General features: G+C 40.5%; 1 protein-coding gene across 7 annotated transcripts in view; it reads left to right on the forward strand.

Annotated features, from left to right (window-relative positions):
* The window catches only part of DAB2IP (DAB2 interacting protein), a 243,972-nt gene that overhangs the window by 100,605 nt on the left and 128,955 nt on the right, over positions 1–14,412 (forward strand). For all 7 annotated transcript variants that reach the window (XM_074846348.1, XM_074846349.1, XM_074846345.1 and 4 more), the window contains one exon: positions 910–1,013. In XM_074846348.1, coding sequence (XP_074702449.1) covers positions 945–1,013 — 69 coding nt within the window. In that variant the 5' untranslated portion in view covers positions 910–944. The remainder of the gene's footprint in view (positions 1–909; positions 1,014–14,412) is intronic.

The raw sequence follows: 14,412 nt of genomic DNA on the forward strand, positions 1-14,412 counted from the left end.
AACACTGTAGTCCGGAACCTTGAATTTTTTTCTTAAAATTATCACTAATTGCCTACATGAGCATCACCACAGGCCCTGCCCATTTTCTGGACTTCCTGATCAACAGAATGGAGATGACACAGCTCTGCCTTTGGGGCGATGGAAATGCTTGGCTAATAAGGACTCTCGAATGGTTTAAGAAGGGAAGCTTATTAACAGGGTCTGAACACCATTGAATGGCAGCTTGGCATTAGATCTATTTTTATGAGCTCCGTGGTGCTTTCAGAGAGGGTTTGTGAACTGAGAAAACACCACCTCATAATGCTGTTGCTGACCTTACCTAATACCTTTCTAAATCTTCTCAGTGTTAGGCATATTTGTTAATTTAGTCTTTCCAGCCCCCTCCCTTCCTCACCAGCAGGGAAGGAGGTAAGTATTCCCATCCACATTTTATACTTTAGCAAATGCAGGATTTAATAATTTTTTCCTAGTTACAAAGCAAATTGCTAGATGAATTAGAGAGGGAACTTAAGCATCCTGTGCCTGTAACCCCATTAGCATTTCCCTTAGGAGTATCAAGTCCACAAGTGCACGGATCTGTACTTTGCATATAATTCTCACTCAGCTCAATACGTTTTCTGTTTACCCATCTGCAGACTGGAAGTAATGATAATGCCAACCTGTCAGGCATTATCTGAAGCTTACAGTTGTATAAAAAATGCTAATTGTTGAAGGTGAAAGTCTTGCTGATTGAACGTTGTTCTAGGCGGCTGTGGGAAATATGAGCAGATACAGTGGGGTGGTTGTGTTGGCTCATTTGCAAGGGCATCTCAAAGGAAGAAGTCACATTTTGCATGGCCTGCTGACGTTCCTGGACTGTTCCTGTGCTTGTGTGTTTGTAATTGTCTTTTGTTTTCTGCTCATCCACAGAGTCCCCCCCGGAGAGGTGTGGGCAGAGGCGCAGCATGCCCAGCGGGGTCACGGAGAAGAACCCCACCATGGAGCCTGCTGCCACGACGCCCTTCCGGGTCACGGTAAGTGTCTCTTCCCATCTTAATGATTGTTATGGCACCTTAATGATTATTATGGGGTTTTGCCAGAAGGGAGAGGAACTTGTTCATCCTGAGAGAAGAGGTGGTGTGTGTGAAACCAGGTGATTATTTATTTTTAAGTAAATCTGTTGTTGTTAGATACTGTTAGCAACAAGCAACTGTAAAATATTTCTTGGTAAAGCAACAAGATCTGAATATGAATCTGGAGCAGGTTTGGGTAAGTTGTTTCATCTGGGAGACTTTCCTGGTGAGGTTTCCTTTGTGAATCCTAGGGCAGTGCAGTATATTCATAGACATATTTACTGGTCTGCAACTGTACAGTACGTCCTTACTCCTACAGAGAGAAAATCTCCTGTAGAAGAACCTGTCATTAACTAACAGGAAACCTACCAAGCTGGTGATTCCCCAGAGCCTGGTATCCTCTCCCAGCAGGAGCCCAGAGGAGCCATTCACTGTTTTCCATTTCTTCAATCCTTTTGCTTTGAGATGCTCTGCTAAGATCACTGTTTTGTTGTGACAGCAGTATGTAAAGAACAGGAACTCATTTGGGAGTGGAACAGAGCAGCACCACTAACAGGAGTAACAGTGATACCAAAATCAAACAGGACAAAGAGGGTCTTGTGGGGAAGGGCACTACTGTGTCCATTTTACGGAAGGGAGCCAAAGACCCAAAGAGTCAGAGCTAGTGGTTGACAGCGGGATCTGTCAGTGCTGAGCCCTGGCTCTGTGAGCTGCAGATGACAGAGTAGTTGCCAGCAGTTTCACTGCAGTATGGGGAAGTGTAATGAGTCTAACCACAAGACCCCCCTCTCCCTACCCTCCCGGCACTCCTACAAGATCAGATGTTTGGGCTGGCTTGTAGCTTTAGAAGACAGTCCCTGTCATGCCTTGGAGATCTGTTCTAGAGTGAGTTAAAAGTCTTTGTTTCTTTAGTTAGAATGTGCACAGTGGTATTTATCACTGCCTCCCCACTGATATAAGTCATCTCTCTAACATTCTGCAGATATTAGATAGACTTCTAGAGTGGATCACAGTACTTTTTACCTCAAGGATTGTGTTATCTAACGAATATCAAATCCAAGTAATTATTCAATTTAGGAGTACACTCAGCTGACAAATAGAAGCACAATGGTGGGATCAAAATAAATATTTTTTGACAGAGGGCAATAAACATGCAGCTGAGAGTATCTGGGTTTGTTTTTTTCTAATGTATCATCAGCCTGGACACATTTATAGTTAATGCAATAGAGTCTTGGGAGGCTGGGGCTTTGTAATCTGCTGAAGTTACCAAGGTCTTTTGGGTAACGTTTAGGGTAACCTCCAGTAATAGTAAGAGAGAAATCTATTTTAACAAAAAGTACAAGCCTAAAGTATACACAGCTGGAGATGGATATACCCAGTATGAGCAATAGCCAAGGCAATGAGAAGGTTATATTTTCAAGAGGAAAATATCTGCTATATGTGATAATAGGTTTGGACACAGGTAGTTTTATTCAGAGATCTTGCAAATGGCCTTGGAGCTGGTTTGCTCGATGTGTGTTTATAGGTTTTGTCTGCAGGCCACACCTACTTCACAGGCTCAGCTACTTCATAACAAACCTAGATAGGTAGAACCAGAATTTCAAAGGAAAGACAATGGTGCAATCTAAAAAAAATCTGAGCACACCCAGTTCACCTGAGAACATTTGCACGGATGAATGAATCATTAATAGCAGTTTGTCTAAGTAGTTTATTTTAGTTCTATAAATTCCAAGTTTGTGTATGCATAGCATTCTCTGTGGACCTATATTCTGTAGCCATTATATGCAAACACATGCTGAATATATGAAGGTGTGGTTTTTGGTACTGACTATTTGCTAAATGAAATGGGAAGAAGTGATGAAAACAGTGAGTGGATGGCAGGAGATGAGTTCTGTTTTGAAGGAGAGTGTAGAGTAAGTGAAGACAATGAAACCAAAAAACAATGGAGAATGAGATGTATTTAAGCATTTGCTGTAGGGGCAGGTTTGGGGTTTTTTTTCCTGAAGTTGATGAAAGTTACTCTCCTAAGAGTTCCCTGTTCTAACAGGGCAAAGCACAGAGGGATCATCTTTTGGTCTGATTTTTTTGCTAAGCAAGATGCATCTTGTTTCAATGCCAAGAGGGAAACTGTTTTTTTTCTCTAACCCCCTTGTTCCACAAGCCATATACCCTCTATTTGAATTGATTATCTGTTACAAATGCTCTAAAACTCTGAGCATGACAGACAGAAACACAGTAAAGCCAGCTGAATAGGCATGCTTTTGCTTTGTGCCTTTCATTTATCAGAATCTATCTATCTCAGTAAATGAGTATCTTTGAACCTTAAACAATGTACTGCTTGTTGATGAAGAAGGCAAAGAATGATGGGAAAATCTGGATCTTCGCAAGATAGAGGATTTGGGAGTATTTTTCTTAGTGTACTTGTAGTCAGTGAAGGTAGAATGTTGTTTGTACCTTTTCCAATGGCATATATCCCGCTTTATGTTTTTAGAGAAGTTGTTCCTGTCTTTAAGCAGGTTAGCTTTGTTAGTGAAACAGCCTATGTGGGATGTGGTTGCTTGCTTTGACTGGCTCTGTCATTCGGTATGGATTAAATAAGGGCAGTCATCACAACGATGATACATAGCATTTGTCTTCTCTGAGTTACAGTCCACTATCATCTCATTTCTGTTCCTGCTCAGCCCTCTGAATGTTATTGCCATTAATATGAATGGCTTCATTACATACAGTTTTTATGGCTGCCCAGATTTCAGCAGATGTCTGACTTAAGAAATATATTCTCCCTCACCTTCCTTCATTAACCAGAGGAACATTAGCAGTCAGTCCACTCCAGCCACTGGGAATAGTAATTAGTGCTTTAGTTTAGTGGTAATGGGATTATTACTTTTGAGCCTGCTGCTGTAGGTTTTCATGTTGTAAGCTTTTCATATTTTATAGCTGATTGTTCTTCCCTGACATCTCCATCCTTCTGCTGTTGAGTCTCCAGGGGACTAGGAAGCTCGGGAGCCATTGGATTCAGCTATTTTGACAGTGTTGCGCTCCCAGTTGGTTTCTTTCATTTGAAATCTAAAGCAAACTGGGGTGGAAGTGCTCCGTTCCCATACAGAAGTTTGCCAGGCATGCTACAGTTAATTGGGTATTGTATCTTTTATAGCAACTTTGGAAAATATAGCTCATGCTAGTTTTTTGAGTCATAGAATATAACCTTGAAAAACAAGTCTTAAGATTTCTACATCTTAGTATGTGAACTGGCTGTTCTCACTCCTTCTACAAAAAGAAGTTTTTAATAGAGCTTCTTAAACATGAAAAAATTGTGCCTAGTCCTAGTTGTCTCATGTTGTAAAATGAATATTTTCCATGTAAACCCACTTCACTTAACTTCTGTGCTATCAGAGTTTTGTATGACCTGATGCAGTCTAATAATTCAAGTCTCGAATCCAAGTGACCGCTCATCTGAGGTCCCTGATTCTGAATCTGCTCTAAGCACCAAGTTCTGTATTCAGTTTTCAATCTGTCTGATTGGAAAACCAGGAATGTATTTCACATTGCCAGCTATACAGTGCCTTGTAGAAGAAACCTTCCTGACTGCTGCATCGGGCCTAGGAACAGCAGATTTGGTGCAAGTCATTATAAAACTTAAATATAAGAAGGGAAATTCTGGTCCAAATGAATTTACTATATCTCATACACTCATGGAAGAGACTGACTGTCCTCACACACATCTTTGCAGGAGACACCTTTGGAGTTAAATGGTCTTGTTGGAACCCATCCTATTTATCATGATACTACTTCTTGAATGGAGAGACCTAATTAACAAGTGCTTCAAGAAAAGTCAATATTTAAAGATAGAAAAGAAAGACAGAAGGCTTGACTTTACCATGAGATGTCAGTTAAAATGTTGCCTTCTTAGGTAGTGACCTGGAGGTGTCTCCACTGAGAATAGGTAATTGGCAGCCGCTGATAATATTCAAGAGCTGTAGACACCAATGTAATCAACAGCAAGAGCTGGACTCTTCTCCATGCTCAAGGGGAGATGAGTAGAGCCTTCCTGTGACTGACATTTACCTTTTAGGAATTTAATAATTCAATGCAGAGAAGCATTTAGCCTCTCTGCATTGAATCCAAATAGCTTAAGGTGTGAGATGGGTTAAACCTGAAATTTGGGTTGTATTTTATCAAACACAGGGACCAGAAGATGAGAAACTCTGCTGGGTACTAATTAAATCCTCTTGCTCTGCCCACCTTGCAGGGCAATCATGAGCAAGGATGGGATTGCTGAGACTTGCTGTGAGATGACTTCTCTCCCATCTCATTAGAGTACTGCCATCTATTGACTGCTTTCATTAGAGCCTGATTTATTTAGTTCTCTCTGCAAATATGCCAGGCCAAGCAGAAGTCCAAATTGCCAAAGAACTTGTGCAAAAGACTTGGACTAAGTGATTGGATTAAGAAACCAGAATGATTTTTTGCTGTTAGTCTACCTCACTAACTGTGTAAGGAGCCTCCTTCCAAATAGAGTGAATTGATTTAACATGTAGTCTGAATATTTTTAAATGGTTTGAAAATGGTTCTCTGCCTTTCTTACAGAGCTATATGAGGAAGCATCTGTATACTCTCTCTTACCCCAAAATGCTAGATAGAGTTTAAGATTTTCTTCAGACCTTTAATCCTCAGTTCTAGTATCAATCATTTGCTTTCTCTGGATCTCAGAAAACACTTCTGTGCGTCTGCTTGAAGCCACACTGGCTACAAAAAAGCCCCAACAAAACAAACCCAAAACACATTGCAGCTGTAAGCTATGTGATCAGGCTGTCCATCCACGGAATTGTGTTGGAAGGGAACCAATTCTCAGAGAAGCTTCAAAGGCCAAGCCTGGTGGTATAAACACAGTCCTCACCGGCTCGTTGTCAGTCATGAAGATGAGTATCATCTCCTCATTTCTCATGGTCCTTCATCATCTGCTTGCTGTCTTGTTCTGCACTTCCAGTGTGATGGCTTGGAGCAGGAGCTGTCCTTTGTGGTCCATTTGTCATTGCTCTGCCTTTCGGGCCCTTTAATAATGAAGCATTTATAGTCACAAAGAAATATGAAATCTTTTTATGTTTTTGTTCTTCTTCTGCTCGTAATGTTAACTTGTTTTCCAGCAGTTTTTCTGCCTGTTTGGGGTGGGTACACAACTGAATTTACAGTGATACATTTTAAGCTACTCTGATGGCATTCCTCCATCTATCCTGTTTTTAATCCTTGATAAATGAAGTATTTAACACTAATGGCATATCAGTAAATGGAAACTCCTGTAGAGATGAAAGTGAGCAACCCTTCTACCATTCCTCTTCACTGAACATCATCCTAAATAATGGGATCCTAGTTCAAGCTGCTATGGACAAGATATTAAAGGATTTTTTCCCAAGTTTTTGCCCATGCGTAATATACTCTATTTTCCATTTTGTTTTAATTTTTTTTTCAAAAGCAGTCATGTAAATTATATTATAATCGTTTGACTTTGGAGAATTTATCTTCCTGTATTATGTGAAGAGCTGAATGGTGCTTCCCTCGGCATTATCACCCCATCTTTAATTGAAATGTAATTGTTTACTAAACCATTCCAACTAGAAGGGAAAATTACTGTCATTTTGGTCTGTGGCTGCATACATTAAAGTACCCCTTTTACGGGGACTGAATTTAAGGAGAATAGGAACATTATCACAGATGATATATAAACAGAAAGCTATTATCATTAAACTGTCAACTGCAATTGAATTTGGAAAACCAGTGTTAGTGGCGACAAGAAATATGTAAATTACTTTGAGGATGTATCTGTCAGTTCAGTCACTGCTTGTGGAACAGGACATGCTTGGAAGCTTTGGGTTTCTGAGCATTTTAGGGATTGGAAGAAAAACGAGGTCATTTTGAGCATTTGCAGTTATTTCTAGTCTCACTGATACTGTTTTGCAAAAGTTAGGAGTGCTAACCTGACTGTCAGATTCCTTTTTGTCAGGTACAAGCTCAGCATGCAGGCTTGGCACTCTTAAAGCATTTTTTGTTGATGGATTTCCAGGTTTTCCACAAAGGTGGCTAGTTATTAGCACCCTCAGTTTACAGCTGGGAAGACCAAGGTAGGGAAAAGTTAACTAACTTAAATTTGATCATGCAGCAAAGCCAGGAAATATGTCCTGAGCCGAATTTCTTAATTTCTAATTCCCAGTCCTGGTGTTAACCACTAGCTAAGCTACTCCTAATTACTTCTCTGAAATCCTCCTTCAGTTTCGAGAGAATTAAATATTCTTCTCAAACTTGGTGCTGTCATGTGAAAATGAGTAAGTGGTTTTCTGGACTCCCAAGTCACTGTTCCCAGGTCAGACGGGCCTGGCTTTCTTACTTTCTCTGCCAGCAGCCCATGTTGTCAAATTTCCAATTGCTTGTTATTAAAATTAGAGCCCTCTGGCTTATTTTTCTAAGTCAGTCAGCTGTTAACGTAAACCTCTGGGTATTTTTCCTCTTCAAGTTTTGCATGTACTTTATGGGACATAGGATAAATTCTAGTTAAGGCATGTAAGGTTTTGCTTTAAAAAAAGGAATCTTTTTCCATGCTCAGTTCTACCTAGCACAGGAATTGGAAAATGAAGCTGATTGTAAGTATATGTTTAGCTATTTGAGTCTGACCTTGTATATTGAAAATTTTCTAAGTAAACTTGGAGTTTTCAGTTGGAGGAGTACTGGAAGACAGCATGGTTAAAGATACATGGGATTGTCAGATTTCAGCACAGAGCTGCAGTTCAAACCACTGTGGATTTATTATGTGCATCAAGCAGGAGACAGGAATGACAGGATAAAAGACATGGTGCTATGACCTGCTTCACTGAAAAGGACTCAGCAAGGCAGGTTATGGATTTTTTTTCCTTTTTGAACTGAGTATGTTCCAGGGAGGTCTCTTTTTCAGAGCCTGCAGCTGTCTAAAGGACAGTTTTACAGAAAGGAAGAGGCATAAGGGTTCATCAACAGCTTAATTCACACACTGAGACCACTTTTCTTTAAAAGTATTAGTAATCCTGGTTTAGTTTTTGTGGGGTGGAGCATGGTTTTGGACTGCTTTTGTTTGCTATCAAACTGACCTGGCTGGACAGCAAAGGCCTCTGTTCCCCAGGGGCTGTACGGACAGCAGCAAGGCTCGCTCTGGTGTGTGGCAGTAAGGAGAGGATGGAAGATGACCCGGTATTGTTAGCATCTGTTAGATGCTTTCTATCAGAAGAATTACTAGAGCTTGGTCAGCTCCTAAAGGGTAAGATCCACACAGCGCACAGTCAGACCCCTTATTTAATCTGCAGTGATGGCAGCTTCCACCAAGAGGGAAATGGCCGTGAATCACTAAATTGCTGTGCCCCAACCATCACTGAAACATATTCAGGACTAGGGGAGGAACTCACATTTTTGTTTCCTATGTTAGGCCGGGGCAGTGGATTAACAGGGGAGCTTATGTTTCTAGGGAAAATAAAGTCAAATACTGTGTGGTTTCCAGGCGAGAAAGGGGTAAACAAACATTTCAGCAAATTGGCTCTGCAGTGGGTGTAAATTAGCGCAATTCCATTGATTTAATTTAACTATTCCAAATATTTACACTTGCTCATCCTTTGAGGACAGCTGGACCCACTCCTCTGGGATATGTGAAACCCAGCGGCTTTCAGAGGAGTGTTGTTCAGGGTCCAGAGGAGGCCAATGGCAGAAAATCCTTGGGGCTGTGACAGAAGATCACATCCTTGAGCCAGGAAACAGATGGGAGACAGGGAAGGAGTGAGAGTGGGAAAGCAGCTCCAAACTCTTCCCAGGAAGCCTGAGCAAGCTTTTGTGGGAGAAATCTGTGTTGTTCCACTGATTTTTTTGACTCTTCTCTTTAAATCCCTCCATTCCTCCACTCCTGTAGAAGCAGTGTTGTAGCCGTATGAGAAACACCAACAGTTCCTGTATGTTTTCATGGAGAGAGCCCATGGGAGAAATATGTAAAATTTAGGCTGTAAGTAGGGCTAATAGGAAATGCTAATTCACATTTCATTCTTTTGATCAGTGTATATTGAATGATAATTACAGTGATAGTACTTGGCACTTCTGTAGCACCTTTCATCTGAGGCTGTTAAAGTGTTCTGCCAATCTGAATGAATTCAAGCTTGCAGTCGCTGTGGGGTTGCAATTTATCATAATGCCTTAAAATAAATGGGGAAACTAAGGCATGGAAAGATTGTATGACTTTCCACATCTTTCATAATCTGTATAAAAGACTTGGGACTGCATAGTAGTGCTGCTGGTCATCTTATAAGGAACAAAACCAACTCAAGTCATCATTTAAAATGGTGAAAATTATTAAAACTGTCCAGATGACTGGCCTTTACTCTCTAAAACATGTTTGGCCTTTTTTGGTGGCAATTTCACAATTTAATATATGCTCAGGTGCTCTGTTGTATTTTTGTCTGTTGCAATTGTTTGAATTCCCCCCACAAAGGCAAACAAACAATCTTAAACTCTCACTGGATTTTTCAGCAGCGTACTTGGATATAAATCAGTTCTTTAGAGTCTTCCATTTCCAAGGGATGATTTGAACTGAAATGGCTAGCTCTTGCTCATTTCGAAACTACCTCCAGGAAAAAATTTGGTAGTATTTCAGACTCTTCCCTGGAAGTCCAAATGCAAACACCTTGTACTAATTAATAGGCTTTAGGGAGACAAATGAATCTGACTAGTTTCATTTCTGTGAAATAGATGAAAGGCAAAAAGTAAACAAACAAAAGCTTTAATTTGTTTAAACCTCTAGGCACTGCAAAAAGTCTCAGATTGCTGGTAGCACAGAGAAAAGGCAACCATTAAAATATACAACTTGACAGTATCCCTTAATTTGTTTCTGGGTCACAGATAAAGAATTGTACTGCAGATATAAAAGGTAGGATAATAAACACATTCTGTTCTCCCTCTTTCAATAGCACTGATACTGTGCTTTCAGAAAACAAGTCAAATAGTGGAAGGTGTTATTTGAATCTCTTAGAGCTCCAGTAGAACGTGTGTGTCCATTTAATCAGGACTTTTATCTTTGAACTTTTTCCATTTGGGAATTTGTATTGCTTAGCTCATGGGTATTAGATGTTAACTTAGATATTAAATTGATTGCAGTGGAATTAATAGAAATGTGTGTCATTGCCACAGTTAACACTGAATGGTTATCAACAAATTTATTCCAAGTTTTAACTTTTTTTTTTCTCACTTAGACTAAACACTTCTCTTTAATAGCTGTAACTATGCCATATTTTGAGTCATAATTTCTTGGACTTTTACTGTGATACATGGTTCACATGTCACCTGTGAAGTTTGGTAAGAACTTCAGGTGCTGTGACAGGAAATCATGTAAGAGATGCTCCCTCCCAGTTGGAAGTGACCTTGTCTGTGTTGTTCACCCCTGTGGAAGTGTCTGACTTTGAACTTTAAGAGGCAAGGAAGAGCTTATGGCACTTTCTGTTGAGTAGGGCTGCTAAATTAGATCATTTGGAGGTTGTTTTGCAGGTTTCTTCTTCCCATCCAAATCCCAAACTGGTGCTGCCTAATGTGCAAATGTTTCTCCAGGTGGTGACACTGTTGTTCCAAACCAAGCGCAGCTACTTGAAACAGTAGATCTGGTTCGGATGGTCTCATGATGATTCCATGGTCTCATGATACTTGCAGTTGAATAACTTTTGATTACTGTGGGTCTGTATGTAAACATACATGTTAAGATGACATCGATTCTATATACTTTTTTCAAACTTTAGTTACCATGGAAACAAGATTCACTTTCTGCTCCATACTGTCGCTTTTCCTCAGCACTGCACTCTGATAAGGAATAGACTGTATTAGTCCTCACCACCCTCTTTTCTTCCTAGTGAACAGTGATAGTCATGGCTCAGGCATCAAGGATAATTTGAGAGAGAAATGGTACAAGCTATAACATCTTTCCTGAGGTGTTCAGGTATCCCTGGGCCTGGCGCTCTGCCAGCAACTTTCCTGTCTTTATCTTTTTCCATAATTACCGTGGATATCTTACCTGCAACATCCTTCAAAGCACCAAGGAAATTAGCTCCAGAACTAATCATGTCTTTATTTCCTGCAGTGCTCTGTGTAGTTGTGTACACGGTTCTGCAGAATGGGGTTCACTGGGATCAACATAACCTGCCCCTGCCTGCCCTTGTCTCCTCCCTTCGTTCCTGTCACCTGCAAGATCGTATCCGCGTATTTCCCATGATGTGACAGTCAGGCCCATCATAGTAAACGATCAAGTTCCCACGCCTTCTTTGCAACTGGTGGGAGCTTTGCCCAAGTGTGTGTTCCAGGCTGTGACGTGCAGAGCCGTGTTGACCCGTGTCATGTTCAGAGAGCAGCTGGGAGTGCTGAGGGGCTGCGCGTCGCCTCTGCCTCCTTGCCACTACCAGGAGTGTTCCTGCTCGAGCTGCGCAGTGACCTCAGCAGCCCGCTCTTCAGGGCATGCAGGGGGTATAAGGAAGGGTGGAGCCCAGCTCTGTGTTCATCTGTTTTATGCAGATGTTGCAGGAGTGGGTGGAATCTAGGATTAGTTTTTCTTTCTATACTAATCTTACTTAGCAGTTGATTATCTACTTTAATACTGAGAGCAGAGATGACCGTGTCTTTAGACATACTTGGGAAGTAGGGCTGTGGTATGGAACAAGGTGGGAACTCAGCGTGTCCACGTGATGCTCCCCCATATCCCGACATCCGTTACCTTCTGAGCACTGCCCTCACCTTCCAGAAGAACAGGGTCAAAAAGGCATGCATATACCTTGCTTGGTGTTTTGTACCTCCCAGTCAAATCCAGATTTTTAAAAAGATTTACAAATAGTAATTCCAGTTTTGCTAATATTAGGAGGTAGAGGAGGACAACTTCACAGGAAATGAGGCCCTCAGAAAGCTGGACAACTGGTGTGGCAGCTGGCCGTAACTGGGGGACAGCACACAGGCCATGCCCACCTCCTGGCTTCAGGCCTACTTTAAATGAAGCCTTCCTTGATAATTAGCAAATGAGTCAAAATCAGTTAAGGAATAAATGAATGAGACTTAAATCTGCTGATAGAATTGAAATTTCCTGCTGGGTGACAAAATTCTGCTTTAAAGATAGTAAATCCACGGCTAATAATTAGGCAAGAAATAATCACAGCTAAGACCCAAAAATAGGATCTGCCACGTACAATGTCTGTCTTATTATTTTGAAGGATAAAACAGCAATGAACTTAATTTTTGCCTCCAATTCTTGAATGATACTCTTTTTGGTTTGTATCTTTGGCAAACTTTCAATTTGAGTGTCCTGGGAAACATAATTGTCAGCTGCGTAGTTTATTGCTACCTCACATCACATTTTCCGCCACCTTAACCCAAAGATCAGACACAAGGTACAAGCTTAGGAGGAAAAGGAAAGGAGCAAAGGTGGAGAAAAACAGCAGGGAGTAGTCTTGCATTGTTTTTAATTTCAGTTTAAATGGATGATTGAATATTTGTGATTGCATCTGAAAAGGAAAAACTGTTGGGTCCTTTTCATTTTTATTTTGCATAGAAGGGGCAGGTAGAGACCTCAATTCGGTCTCTAGATGGAAGTGTGTGTATTTCTAGCCTCCGGTTTCTATTTTAATTAGGAGGGGACTTTGAGATTTTGAGAACTATTTTACAGATTTATAAAACCACCTAAAGTTCTTGATTTTTTGGTAGCATCATTTCAAGTAGAAATATTCGTTCTACCCCATCCTAAGGATTATTGCCTGTTACAGTCCTAAGCTTTCTTAGTCAAAAAATTGTCTGACCTGTGTGTCATGAAGGACGGAAAAACACCCGAAAGCGTATACTCCTGTAAGTGCATATGTGTGTTATATTTATCCCTTCACAGTAATTTTTCTCCTTTTTTTCAAAGCTGTAAGCAGAAGGTGAATTAAACTGAAATACTCATTTTCATAATTTTTGAGGTTAGGACAAATGAGCTTCATCTAAGTATTTTCACAGTGTCTGGAAATTAAGTTGTCTTGAAAGGTAGATAGGGAAAATGCAAGACTGATGTATTATCTGAATTATAGTAGGTATTCACTGTACCTTTACAAAAGTTAACATTTTTGTTTGATTGCAGCTGTAATTATTGCTGAATACAAATGTTCCAATTTAAGCTTCAGAAATGTGGTGAAAGTGTTTGGAGCCAAGAGCATCTGCCTGAAACATGAGTTTCATATTTGAATGAGTAACTTTTACTGCAAAATTACACAATGAATCCCTACATTCAAAGGATAATAATAATTTTTTATTCTAAACATATCATCTACCAACTGCTTTTTAAAATTTATTGGCCTAGCAGCTGGTTTTGTAGAAAATGTGTTATTAAAAGCACACAAGATTTGTCAATGAAAATGCAGCGACTTGATGTTGATACCTTTCTGTAGGCTTAGAGGTGGTCATCAATATTGTGGAAAATGGGGTTATCTCTTGCAGTATTTGCTCTGCTCTGACGATTTCAGATGGAAGTGAGTAGGAAGATGCCTGATGACTAGATACAGCATGACATCCACATGCTGCTCCAAGGCCATAAATCAAAGTAAGGAAAGCCTGTATAAAACACACTCATGAAACAGTTTACTCTGTATCATATAGCAGAAGTGGACTTTAAGAGAGAACATTAATGTAAACAGATTTATGGAGATGGTTTTCTCATCTCCCCTCTGTGTTTATTGCTCATCTTGGAGAGCTCTGATACCTGTTTTAACGTGAGGCAGTGTATTTGAATGGTTGGACTGCTGGCACAGGAGCGAAGCATTCCTCAGAAGTAATCCTGGCTTTGCGGTTTATCTGCTGTATAGTCGGTGTAGCAAATCACTTAGACGCCTCTACCTTCAAACTCGTTTCCTCTGTGACCTGCCAAAAGAATCTATTTTGACAGTACATCCTACCTGCTAGCCCACCTCTACCTGTGCTCCCTCAGTTCTCTCCTTCTCGGACAGTAAGCTTGTGGAAGCATCTTCCTATGGCCTGTCTTTTAAAAGGCATATTCTAATTTCTGATATTGTAAAAGAATTAAGTTAATCTGCTTTATATGAAAAGATACCTTTTTTCCTGAAATCTAATGGCAGATTGGTTTATCTCAGCTACTCATATGCAGATTCTGTACCTGGTATAAATGTCATTTACCCACTGGAGCTGAAGTTCCACCCCCAGTAACTGTTCCAAAGTGCCGCTCTGGGAAGCTCCTGGGCTTCGCAGACCACAGCAAAAGCACCAGAGGACTGTGGATCAGGATGTCTGTGGCCGTACGCCTGGCACTGAATTACTTATCACAGCAGGCAGGACCCGTTATATAGTTATA

This window comes from Strix aluco, chromosome 20, assembly GCF_031877795.1.
Source record: "Strix aluco isolate bStrAlu1 chromosome 20, bStrAlu1.hap1, whole genome shotgun sequence".
NCBI classification, from domain to species: domain Eukaryota; kingdom Metazoa; phylum Chordata; class Aves; order Strigiformes; family Strigidae; genus Strix; species Strix aluco.